The 12278-nt window shown below is 49.4% G+C and overlaps 1 protein-coding gene across 2 annotated transcripts; it reads left to right on the forward strand.

The window, feature by feature from the left end:
• The first annotated feature begins 512 nt into the window (after positions 1 to 512).
• Positions 513 to 11293, forward strand: DKC1 (dyskerin pseudouridine synthase 1). 2 transcript variants are annotated; one of them, XR_014292513.1, is made up of 16 exons: positions 513 to 614; positions 1262 to 1329; positions 1763 to 1849; positions 3052 to 3143; positions 3344 to 3528; positions 4132 to 4196; positions 4497 to 4623; positions 4852 to 4982; positions 5394 to 5537; positions 7078 to 7198; positions 8016 to 8134; positions 8754 to 8857; positions 9254 to 9317; positions 10023 to 10151; positions 10518 to 10792; positions 11070 to 11293. XR_014292513.1 is itself a non-coding variant. In XM_082610245.1 (15 exons), the coding sequence occupies exons 1-15, from the start codon at positions 599 to 601 to the stop codon at positions 10581 to 10583; spliced, it is 1518 nt and encodes a 505-aa protein (XP_082466371.1). In that variant the 5' UTR covers positions 513 to 598; the 3' UTR covers positions 10584 to 11293. The 2 variants fall into 2 exon arrangements, 1 of the variants encoding a protein (XP_082466371.1); XM_082610245.1 differs by having other exon boundaries at positions 10518 to 11293.
• The last annotated feature ends 985 nt before the right edge of the window (positions 11294 to 12278 follow it).

The following is a 12278-nucleotide window of genomic DNA, read 5'->3' on the forward strand; positions in this document are numbered from 1 at the left end:
TTGTACTTTTTTTCCCAAATGGCTGCTGGAGAATTTAAAAGTCCACAAGTGGCTCGCACTCTTGTTTCTATCGCCAGTGCCGCTCTAGCTGGATGGGAATTACAAGCGGCAAAGGACGTGCAAGCTCTATGTGCCTCAACGTCTTCATTTTGCCATCGGGACTGATCTGACAGCCACCTTCAAGGGTCTGCGAGGAAGCAAGGAGCGCTCAGGCGGGTGCCCGTGTGCTCCCGTCCGGGTAAAATCTCAGCGAAGGAGAGTGCACCGCGGCCGGGCCACGCCCACAGGCTACGAGCCGCCCAGGAGAGCTGCGCAGGCTCTCCTAGACCTGGCCGCCGAAGGCGGGGAGAGGCCCAAGGCGCACGCGCGGACGCGCCAGCGCCCCGGCCGCGTCCGCCAATGAAAGTGTGCAGCCGTCCCGCGCGCACTTGGGGCTCTGCCCCGCGAGCCCCGCCCGGCCTCGCCCCGCCCCGCTTCACGACACGCACGGGGCGGCGCACAGGTGGGCGGGCCCTAGCGGCGCGGCCTGACGGCGGCGGGAGTCCGGTGTAGCTTCCTCGGCGCTGGCCCACGCGGCTCGGAGGCTCAGCGGGGCAACATGGCGGACGTGGAAGGTGAGGGTGATTCTCTCGCGGGTGGCCGGGAGGGTTGCCGCGGGCCGGGGCCAGGTCCTCCGGCTGGGGGAGCCGGGGGTGGGGGGACAACTTCAAGGCCCGAGCTTTCCGCTAGCTCCAGCTGCCGGGCCTCCTGCCGACCTTGATCGCTTGGCCTTGGCTCCACGGGTGAGGGCGAGAGAGCGAGAGGCCCCCGCGGTGACGTGACGCCACCAGCCCGGGCCTCCCGCCGACGGTACAGTCCCCTCAGGGCCCGGGCCGCCGCCGCCAGCTCGGACGCCGCGGTCAGCGCCGCGCGATGAGGGGAAGCAAAGGGGCCAAGGGGCTCGGGCGTGCGCGGAGCGCTAAGTCGAAAAAAAGTTCTAGGGGCCACCAGCCCTCGGGGACCATTGGGCGGTCGCTTACGGAACTTACGGGCCCGCGGGCAGAGCGCCGTGGGCGTTTCAACCCCGCTCGGCCACGTGGTGAGCCGGGATGGAGGGCGACACGTGCGGCTGCTGTGCACCCCGCACACTCGGCCTGACACGCGGCGGCTTCCCCTGTGATCCTAGACAAGCATCCATTTTCTACCTACCCTTGGTTTAAACTTCATTGTCTTTATTTTCGGGGAAAACTCCTAATTCTTGTGTGTGTGTGTTTTTTTTAAGTACTTATTTTACCAAAGAAACATAAGAAGAAAAAGGAGCGGAAATCCTTACCAGAAGAAGATGTAGCAGTGAGTACGAATATGTTGTCCTTTGCTTTGACTGAAAAGAGGTTTCTTAGATGACAGATTACAGGAAAGAACTGTTTTTAAAGGCTTTGGAGGAATGGGCTGTAATTGAGTGGTCGTTGTGTAGAAAGTACACAATGCCCGCCAGCCTGGGTCTTTGCTGTCAGGCACACCCTGCTAAATGTTGCCACACCAACCTGAAATTCTCTTATCAGACCCACTATCCCTCTTTCTCTTAAAATTGCTGTGCCCGTCTTGGTGGCACTTCCCTTACACTTCTCAGTTCTTTGTTCATTTCTTTCTCCTTTGGAGGTCCCAGGGAAAAGGCATAGACTACCTTATTTTTTATTTCAAAGGCATAGACTTCTGTGGTAGTAGTGGAACTGTTCAAAGTCAGGTGGGAAGTCTAACAGGCTGTGCTTCTGTCCTGTGGAAGGAAATACAACACGCTGAAGAATTTCTCATCAAACCTGAATCCAAAGTGGCTCAGTTGGACACATCTCAGTGGCCCCTGTTGCTAAAGGTATGTGTTTCACATCAGGTCAACGCTTGGCTTTTACATTGTTTTTGAGTATTAAACAGTTGATTGAGAGTGCATCCTGGGCTTAGGAAATGCTAGATGAGGCCGCCTAAAACACTGTTCCTTGAGGTGTCTGAGATGAAGGACCAGGGTTTGTTCGGGTTTTTTCCCCCTTATTTCCAATGTACCCAACACTTGTAGAATACAGGTAATTTTCACAACAATGTCACACTGCTATCACATTTTATAAACAATTCGTTCTCAACTTCTGTACTTAGCCTCACCTTACAGACCTGTACTGGTTTGTGGAGTAGAACATGCTTGAGAGCATACGGCCAGTGCCTGGCTTGTTAACTTGCTCTCTAGAAGTTACTGGCTATCGTGTTGGGTTTTATCTAGGGTACTTCGGTAATGAGTTAAATTACAAGTTTCACAAATGACATAATGGGCGTCAGCTACGAGATTAGGAGGTAAATTTATTGAAAGACTCCTTGACAAACTGTTTGAATAAATCACTAAATATGAGGTAAAAGAGATTTGCATATAGAATTCAATACAGTTGAGTTTCTGCTTGGCCAGATGTGTCTGCCATTTAGACAGCATCTGGTTCTTTATTTTTACCTGCTGGTAAACCAGGTTGGCAATGTCCCTACTGTCGTGGAACTTAAAATCTAGGGGTGGGAGATACAGTTTAAAAAATCATTGCTGCTTGTGGAAAGTACCAAGATGAAGCTAATGGGCTTCCATTGACGGGAGCTCTTTCAGGCTGGTGGTGGAGCCCTGGAAAGGAGAGTGAGAAGGGGCAGACGTGAGGAAAGTGTGATAGGAGCGCCTGGGGCAGGTGCAGGCTGGTCAGGTTTCCAGAGCCGTGTTGCCAGTCCCCCTCCATTTGGTCCCTGAGAAAATCAAAGCTAGTCCATATTTTACTCATAAGCCTGCACAGTGAAGCCCAATTTGTTCTGTAGTACCCCAAGAGGTCTTTCTGGAGGAGGGATCAAATTTGTCTTATTCTTACTCATATAGGTAATTTTTCCAGCATGTGGGGAGGCTTAGCAGTTTGTCACAGCACATAATGGAAATACAGGAGCAAGATCTAAAACAAGAACCTGAAGCGTCACCATATCATGGTTCATGGTGGTCCTGACTCTTGTTTTCCACATGTTAATGATTTATTGTTTGTTCTGTGTTGTATCATTGCTTTCTAGAACTTTGATAAGCTAAATGTAAGGACAACACATTATACGCCTCTTCCTTGTGGTTCAAATCCTCTGAAGAGGGAGATTGGGGACTATATCAGGTAAGTGTGTTGGGAACAGCACTGTTCAAACTTCTGTTCTTTTCACAATGACCCTTTCACATCAGTTATTCACAGAGGTAGTGGTGGCATTGCCCTAAATATGATATCCTGTACCCATGGTAAACTCTTTTTTACTCTTCAGATTTAGTTTTCATTAGAGGACCAGAGCCGATGACACAGTAACTTCTTTCCCATTCTAGGACAGGTTTCATTAATCTTGACAAGCCTTCCAACCCCTCTTCCCATGAGGTGGTAGCCTGGATCCGGCGAATACTCCGGGTAGAGAAGACAGGACACAGTGGTACCCTGGATCCCAAGGTGACTGGTTGTTTAATAGTGTGCATTGAACGAGCCACTCGCTTGGTGAAATCCCAGCAGAGCGCAGGTACGTGGGAGAGGGAGGGAAGACAGGGCTACTTTGAGATTGGAAGGAAGGCTTTCTGTGTTTCCTTTCCTTTCTACACTTTGGCTCTCAGAAATGATTTCTTCGTTAGTGAAATCATAAAACAAAAACAGAAAACAGAAGCAAGAGATATTCTTGGTGTGTATGTGCCTTCTGTCCTCAGCCAGACCCTGGTGGGGCTGCCTTGTTTGGAGTTCTAGGTACTTTTTATGCACACGTTGAGCCCAGCTCCAGGCCTGTCACTCCACGCTCCTCTAACCGTCCTGCTGCTTCTGCCTAAAGTGCCTCTCCTTCATTGGCATCAGGGAGAATTCTACTTGACCTTCTAAGGTGATCTCCAAGCAGGCTATCCATGGGCGCTCCGACTGTCCCTGTCAGCACGTTGAAAGTTGAGCTCTCGATGAGATAGCGTCTTCATTGCTTTCCCACATCTGCACCATGAAATCTGTCTTAATGCAAATTTTATAGAAACAGGAGGTCAAACTGCCTGCTTTTTCTGGCTGTACAAAATGGGAGTGATATAAGCATATAGAAAATACAGAAAACTCAGTGGCCACACCTGACTACTCTTTTGTCATTTTACAGGCAAAGAGTATGTGGGAATTGTCCGGCTGCACAGTGCTATCGAAGGGGGGACTCAGCTTTCTAGGGTAAGTCTGTAACTGTAGGGAAGGCACCTGTTAGCAACTGGGGTCTCTGAGGCCCTCGCCCTTTTCAGGGGGTTGCCGTGGCCAACCTGCTCCTCCCTTCTGAGGAGAGGCTTCTGCTCAGCACTGAGCCATCCCTGTGTAGTTGAAAGAATCAAAAATTGAAAGGCCCTTTTAGATGCTAAATGATTGAAAGAGACCTTTTGTGTTTCAAGTGTGCCCTTAAACTCCCCAAATCTGCCCTTTGGTCTTATTTGAGAGTCCGTGCGGTGAATCTTTGTTTTGGTTTGTGCTTATTCTCAGGCCCTAGAGACGTTGACAGGTGCCTTATTCCAGCGACCCCCGCTCATCGCTGCAGTAAAGAGGCAGCTCCGAGTGCGGACCATCTACGAGAGCAGGATGATCGAGTACGACCCGGAAAGGAGGTTAGGTGGGTCCTTAGGCCTGTGAGGCGCTGAGCCCATGTAGAGCACACGTGCAAAGGAGTGAATTCTTGAGAATTAGTCCCTTAAAAGTAGATGCCTTTAGTATGTGGTGTAGTCGTGGCCTGTGTCTGTTGTCTCTAGTTTTGCTGGTGCAGATAGAGAATAACTCTGGGTTTCTCAACCAGTGATGTGTTTACTTGGGAAAATATGTACTACTTTTGCATGTGTCTTAGGAATCTTCTGGGTGAGTTGTGAGGCCGGCACTTACATTCGGACGCTGTGTGTACACCTTGGTTTGTTATTGGGAGTTGGTGGTCAGATGCAGGAACTCCGGCGGGTTCGTTCTGGAGTCATGAGTGAAAAGGTACGTCATTGCGGGGCTGAGAGTTTTAGAGCCGGCTGGTACTTAGGTCCTCCAGCCCTTGGAACTCCACCTGCTTCACATCCAAGAAAAGGCAGTTTCCAAAGTGTTGAGTTCAGTTCAGGGCAGCTTCCCTGTTCTGTTAATTAAACTTTGGGACATTGAAACACAGGCTGGCAGGGGGGTGACTGGATGGAAAGCATTACTCTATTCATTTACCTCCTAGCCTACAGGTACGCCTGCTTAGATTTAATAGACCAACAGGTAAAGAGTTGACTCCGAAGAGACCGAAGACTAATGAGCTTGGACTAGCAGACGGGACGACATTCATTCTGTGTTTGGAAGTGTGAGGTCCATTTGCCTGTTGGGGATACAATGGCACTCGAGTAATTTTCATATGTGGCTATTTTCCAGGACCACATGGTGACGATGCACGATGTGCTGGATGCCCAGTGGCTGTATGACAACCACAAGGATGAGAGTTACCTGCGGCGAGTTGTTTACCCTTTGGAAAAGCTGTTGACGTCTCATAAACGGCTGGTCATGAAAGACAGTGCAGTAAGTTCTGTTTGGACAAAATGTGACCTCGAGAGATGAGATGTGGTCTGTGTCCTGAACACTTCATTCTATTTAAAGAGATGAAATTGGGCTTTGCGAACTTGTAACTATTATTTTCCTTTGGTTTATTTTCTGGTTTCGTAGATTGGACACTAGATTCATTTATTTTTTTTTTGTTAATGGAAACATTTATGATTAACCTTTTATTAAATCAAAAATAAATATAAATTAAAGTAGAAGTTTAATGCTAGGACTAATTTCATTTCGAAATAAGGCAAATACTTTAAAAGTAAGTAACTTGGTTCAGGAAATAGACTCTCAGTGGTACATAAACTTTGCCCTCTCGTAAACTGGTAGTTCTGCATGTGCCTGAGACACCTTGGTTTATTTAAATTATTGCTAGAAAAGGTTGTTTTGATGGGGATAAAAGGTTGAGACTAGAGAGTTTCAGAGATACGATAAGTTAGTTCTCCATTAAAGGCTTTGTTTGGTTTAAATAGATCCTAGTTTGAGGCCATAAAACCTGAACGTCACAGAGATTATCAAGCTTTTTTTCTTAGTATACTTACTAGATAACCTTAGAGTAATCTTAATGATGAAAGGAAATCTGCAATTATTTGTGTTGCTTTGGGTTTCCTCTTTAGTAGTTATTTAAGGTTGAGTAGTCCAGAATGGTAAATAGCCTTATTTTTAATGGTATTATGGTCAGAGAATACAGCCTTCTATAAGTTAAGATGCTTTGTGGCCTAGTGCATAATCAATTATTGTTAAACAAGTAGCAATAAAAATTTTTTCTAACTTTTAAAGATATAAATTTTTGTATATATTTAATAATTTGAGCTTGCTCGTTCATATTTAGATCTTAAATTATATAGATGTTTGATGACTGTATAGATGTTATAGTTTGTAATAAAAGACAGAAAAACCAATGACGCATACCAAAACATGCCCCTATAGTGACTGAAAAAACTTAATCACATAAAACAGAACAAAATGGGATCCCCCGTTGTGCTGGGGTCAAACTGGTCGTTTCTGGGTGAATTTCAAGGGAAGGTGGAATATGGTGAGTGAAGACAAGGTGGCACAAGGCGGGTTGGACACATGGAGCGCTCTTGAACTCGGGGAGAGTTGGCCTTGGCAGTCTTGCTTGTGAGTTAACTTTAGGAACCTGTTATTACCCAGTTTTCCCAATAAATCTGATACACCTCCCAGCTCTGTCAGGGGTTTTTCCCTTAATGATTAGAGAAATAGAGAAGAGCAATTAAAGAAAACTGAGGCTGGGTTTTGGTTTAATCTGAAAGCAGCTCTAAGTGCTGTGGGAAGGAGTAGCTATTTACAGTCCCCGCTAACATTTCTGAGTCGACATGCGTGAAGCGCCTGGCCCGTGGTGGGTGGTTGCCGTGACCCTGAGTCCCTTCATAAACTAGATTGCGGCCAGTGGCTGTGGATGTCATTCATCCTCTGTCACAGGTGGGGGTGGGGCGGAGGGCGGTGGCTCTGCCTGGGGCCAGAGCACTCACCAGGGCCACCATCCCTGCAGGTGAACGCAATCTGCTATGGGGCGAAGATCATGCTCCCCGGCGTCCTCCGATACGAGGACGGGATTGAAGTCAATCAGGAGATTGTGGTCATCACCACCAAAGGGGAGGCCATCTGCATGGGTAAGAGCTGGAGGTGCCCTCGTCCCTCCTGCGCCATCACAGCCAGGCTCACTAAGAGGGGTTTCCCAAGGCCTGGCCCCTGGGGTTGATCTGATCACTGTGTTACTTGGGGTCTGTCGGGGTGGTCACAGCAAAGGGTCATGTCAGACACGCGTAGGCAGCAAGGAGGTAAGTGGGGTTTCCTCTTGCCCCGCCTGCTGCTGTTAGGAGCTGTGTCTCAGCGGTTTGGCTCTCTTCAGCTCTCCAGTGAAAAGAGGATATCATCCATGAAGGGGGGGCGAATGGCTGTGGTAATTAAACAGCCTTCAGTCCACTCCTTGTCTGCTGGCAGCACTACCTTGTGAAAGTTTAGCTACTGTTGGATTGTCCCTGTGTGTGGCCTGAGCTCCAGGCACGACACACGTGTCTTTGGGGTTCCTTATTGAGGTGTCCCTTCCCCTCTGGCTACTTGCTCACAGCTGAAAAGGAATCCTGATGACATGCTTTATTTCTTATGCAAATTACACAGGTTAAACAAATAGCTCTGATTTACTTATTAAGAGGTCCCTTCTGAGGACCTAGGAAGCATTGATTTTTATGAGTGTGATTAGTGTCCGTATTTTTTGAACTCGATAAGTAACTTGATTTCACAGACTTTCTTCCCCTAATGGTGGATTTTCTCCACATGCAACCCTCAGCAAAGGAAACCTCAAGGCAGCAGAGCTTAAGAGTTTTAAATAGGTTTTTAAAAGTTGTATAAAACAGTGGCATTCGGGCTCATTGATTATGAAGTCTTTCCCCTTCAAATCATTCTTTTATCTCTTTCCAACGCCTGCAGCTATTGCATTAATGACCACGGCAGTGATCTCCACCTGTGACCATGGTATCGTAGCCAAGATCAAGAGAGTGATCATGGAGAGAGACACTTACCCTCGGAAGTGGGGTTTAGGTCCAAAAGTAAGTGGGACTGGGCGTGTGCCCTGCTGCCTTATTCTGTTTTGCCTTGTTGAATACTCGGGCAGCTCCCAGTGTGTGTCCACTGCCACGTCCTTGCCTTGTGCTGGCCTCTAGGGAGTCAATGGTAAGTAGAAACGGGCCTGTCTCAGACCTTAGAGATTTCAGTCTAAGGGGGACAGTAGATAGGCAATGCTGAAATTGCACAGTGGCGTGGTGAGGGCCTTATGAAGGGGTGTGGAGAGGTGCCTAACACGTCAGGAGTCCACGATGAAGGCTTTGGCCTGGTCGGGGAGTCGGGGTGAGGGATCTTGAGCCATGCCAGTGTGAGGTATGTAGTGTTAGATGTTGAGGTGAAGGGGGGAGGGAAGAGTCCAGGGCTGCTGGAATAGCATGTGCAAAGGCCCTGTGGTCAAAATGACACTGCAGAGGCTCCCACTGGTACATAAAGGTTTGCAACCTTTGATAAGTCCCATGTTTGCTCCTATTAGAGGGAGGGTGAGTTTGGAGCACTCTGCTGAGAACCCCCAAGGGGGCACCTTATTTGCTGTGTGTGTGTGGTCGTGGTACCTGCTTTATGTGTTGACACTGTTCTAACGTTGAAACCCTGACGGTCCACCAGGCAAGTCAGAAGAGGCTGATGATCAAGCAGGGCCTTTTGGACAAGCACGGCAAGCCCACGGACAACACGCCTGCCACCTGGACACAGGAGTACGTGGACTACAGGTAAGGGCGGGATGTTTCCCAGCCGTGTGGTGGGCAGAGGGCACGCTGGCTGCAGTGCTATAGTGACCGCAGGGGAGGAGGGGAAGGCGGGGAGCCCAGACGTGGGAAAGGGGTGGATTTAGTTTGGGGGAAATGTGTAGGACCTGAGGGGACTGGCCTTGGGGCGTGTGGAGCAGCAGCAGGCGCTGTGCCCTGCGCCCTGCCTGCCCAGCCGGTTAGGGCATTGGGCAGCACGACGGACAGTTAACCCTTTCTAGTCTGGCTCGTGGCACTCCAGCAGGAGTCAGTCTGCGACAGCAAGTGGTGAGTTGTTCTGTCCAATGTCAGGATGTTGATGGTGGCCTTAGACTTGCCAGATCTGCTGGGAACAACTCTCACCTGTTGCTCCTCTTTCAGCGATTCTGCCAGGAAAGACGTCAAAGCCCTCCAGGTAGTTCCCGAAGCAGTCAAAGCCCCAAAGGTGAGTGGCATGCTCTGAGGGCTTCACCATGTTCTGTCCAGCCACACGTGCTGGCTCAGCAGGGTGGGCCTTCCTGCCCCCCTCAGGCTCTGCAGGCTCCAGTTCACGTTCCCTGTCGTGTCTGCTGGCAGGGGTGTGGGCTCAGCTGAGGCCACGACCCTGGAACAGAGTTGGGTCAAGGGGTGGCACAGGTGTGTTGAAGTAGAGGCTGTGACACTTGGGGCCAGACAAACCCCTCCGGACGGCACCAGCTCAGGGTTGCGACCGTCCGCGGGAAGCACGCTGTGGTTGCTCGGCTCGGGGGCCGGGGGCTGTTGGTGTTAGACTGCAGGATGGCTTGTCTGTACCTTGGGTGGCACGGAGTGTCCTGAGAAGAGCTGCTTGTGCCCTGATTGGGGCCCGCGGGCGGGGATTCCGCACTTTGCCTGTCTTCTCTGAGGACTCGTGGAAGCGCCCCTGGAGGGCATGCGGTCCTGCCTTTGGCTTCAGTGAGGATGTGGCCTTTCTGGCGCGGCTTTCCTGCTGTGCCCCTGGCTTCCCGGTCTTTGAATCCTTGGTAAACAAGGCCCTGTTGGTGTCTTTGAAAACTTCCTGTTGGATCCAATCAGCATCTTCTCTGCTGGCTCCTCCCTTTTTGACTTACTGAAACTTTCTCATCCGCATTTGCCCAGGATCTTAACATTTGATCAATTGTCTCCACCTTAGCGGAAGCGAGAGAGTGAAAGTGATGAAACCTCTCCAGTGGCTCCCCAGTTGGTCAAGAAGGAAAAGAAGAAGAAGAAAGACAAGAAGGCCAAAGCTGCTCTGGAGAGTGTGGACGAGCCGGGAGATGGGGTGTGTACAAACATGTCCAGGACCCAGGGCTCTCTTTGTCCTTGAAGGGGAAGGAATTGCCCGCTGGTGCCGGCTTGGTTACTCGGGGAGCTGCCCTCTGGGAAGGACGGGGACGGGCCCAGCTTTTCATAGTAACGGCTCAGAGTTAGGGTTGTGTTGATGGTGGGTGGGGAGGGTGCATAGCTGGGGGATCTAAATGCTGGGGCGTCCGTGGAAAACGCAGGATTTGTGTTATGTGCAAAATTTGCGTATTGCAGGATATCGTTACGGATCCTGAAAAGGCTTAGTTGACTGTGTGGAACTTCCCTGATTTCCTTTGGGGAGAGTGGCGGTGCTTAACAGACGCTTGCTTTCTCTTTCCCCCAGGACAGTGACACCACCAAAAAGAAGAAGAAGAAGAAGAAAGTAAAAGTGGAAATCTTTTCTGAGTAGTGGACGCCACTTGAAGCACTGTGTCCAGGTGGGAGGAGGAATTAAAGCCTTATCGAGAAAACATAACTACTTTTGTTCTTGAGGGAATGAACCTGAGATCCTGGAAAGGGCGGAGAGTCCGGCGCGTTGGAGCAGCTGCTGCGACCTTGCTGATGGCCCCTGGCGCGGTCATCCCATCTTGTCCTGTTTTAAGGACACCGGTGAAGGAGGTGGGTTGGAGTGTCTCCCCTTCAGACCCGGCACTGCCCGGTGAGCATCCGCAGCTCTTTCCTGGGGGCCGTTTTCACATCATGGGCCTCTCCTAGTTTGCTTCCCCCTTCCCTCATCAAAAAAGTTTATAAAAATTAAAAGTCTACTCAGCAAAATGGTATAGGGCAAGTAAAAAAAAATATAACTGAAACATGTTATTGAGGGGTAATCATTTTTCCAGTGTCCTGTGAGGACTCTAGTGTCAGTCTCCTCTGTCACCCCGTATTTCCCTTCTAGATGGAGGCCTGGCCAAGGGCTCTGTCGTTCCATCTTGTGAGTTATTTCCAGTCACTTCTTCACTGCTTGTGTATATAGGCACCACTGCAGGCACCTAAATCCATCTGGCTGTGAGAGAATCCCCAGAAAACCATGTCTCCATTCTTTGTTTTAATCAATTAGTTTCATTGCTGGGAGAAGGCTGTAATTTTTACTTATTAAAGTTTACTTATGAAATTTTTAAAGTATTCCTGTTGGATTTTCTAATTGTTGATCTCAAACTAGGAGGACAGAAAATATATTTTGATTAAAAATGTAGGGACCTTTATGTCCTAGTTGAAATTTGATGCTTTTCCTTTATGTTTGGTTACTTTTCTTTCTCTGGTTGTGTGTCTTGTAACATTTCCCTTTGGGCCTGTCATCTGGCATGAGATCAGATACTCTGAGATCTTCATCAAGACACTGATAAGAGGGGATTCATCACAAATTAAGTGATTTCCAAACTACTTGAGAGGAGAAAGTTTCTCAGTATCACGTGGTGGGTGTGCAGGGCAGGAGGTGCCAGTGCCTGTGTCTGTTGACAGCCCTTAAGTATCTGCAGACACATCTGGGCGCAAACTCGACGACGGGAGCCACTGAAGCTTTTGCTTGTGCTGGAGGCCGGGTGAGTGACAGGAGAGGGCGCAGTGGTGGAGGATGTTTAGGAATCTGAAGGCCTTGGTGAGAGGTCTAGAGCGGTTTGTGGGGACGTACGCCTCCGGGAAGTTCAGTGTCCGCGGTGGGTTCCCATCTGGGGTAAGATGCTCTGGGGTGCTTGTCTACATGGGCGCTAGCTTCAGGAGACCTGCGGTGTGACTTTTGAGGGCACAGCTGCATCTTAGTTCTTTGGGGGTTAATGTGACTCTCAGCTGTGTGAACAAGGGAGCAGAGTATTTCGTTCTGGACACATTAGTTTAAACCTGGGCAGCAAGTCTGGGTGCTCTGAAAACCATGTTGAGAATAGAAGAGAAAGCTAAAAGGAGTGGTTATTAGGCCAATGCAAGTGGAGGCAAAGGGCTTCAGAGCACTCTCCCCACTGGAGCAGAAACCGGACGGTCCCTACACCTTTGCTCCCAAAGTGTTTTTACATGTTACACACACGTATGTGTTCACATGCACATGCCCGGCCCAGCACACAGGCACCAGCCACATGCACGTAGGCTTTTAGCCTGACTGACCTCTAGTCTTAAG

Source organism: Mesoplodon mirus (genome assembly GCF_964341445.2).
Source record: "Mesoplodon mirus genome assembly, chromosome: X".
Taxonomy (NCBI): domain Eukaryota; kingdom Metazoa; phylum Chordata; class Mammalia; order Artiodactyla; family Ziphiidae; genus Mesoplodon; species Mesoplodon mirus.

Excerpts from the sequence above, each read along its gene's own strand:
- DKC1 (XM_082610245.1), top strand. Across the intron at positions 1,850-3,051 it reads AGTGGCCCCTGTTGCTAAAG|AACTTTGATAAGCTAAATGT; the intron begins GTATGTGTTTCA and ends ATTGCTTTCTAG. Across the intron at positions 8,135-8,753 it reads AGTGGGGTTTAGGTCCAAAA|GCAAGTCAGAAGAGGCTGAT; the intron begins GTAAGTGGGACT and ends ACGGTCCACCAG.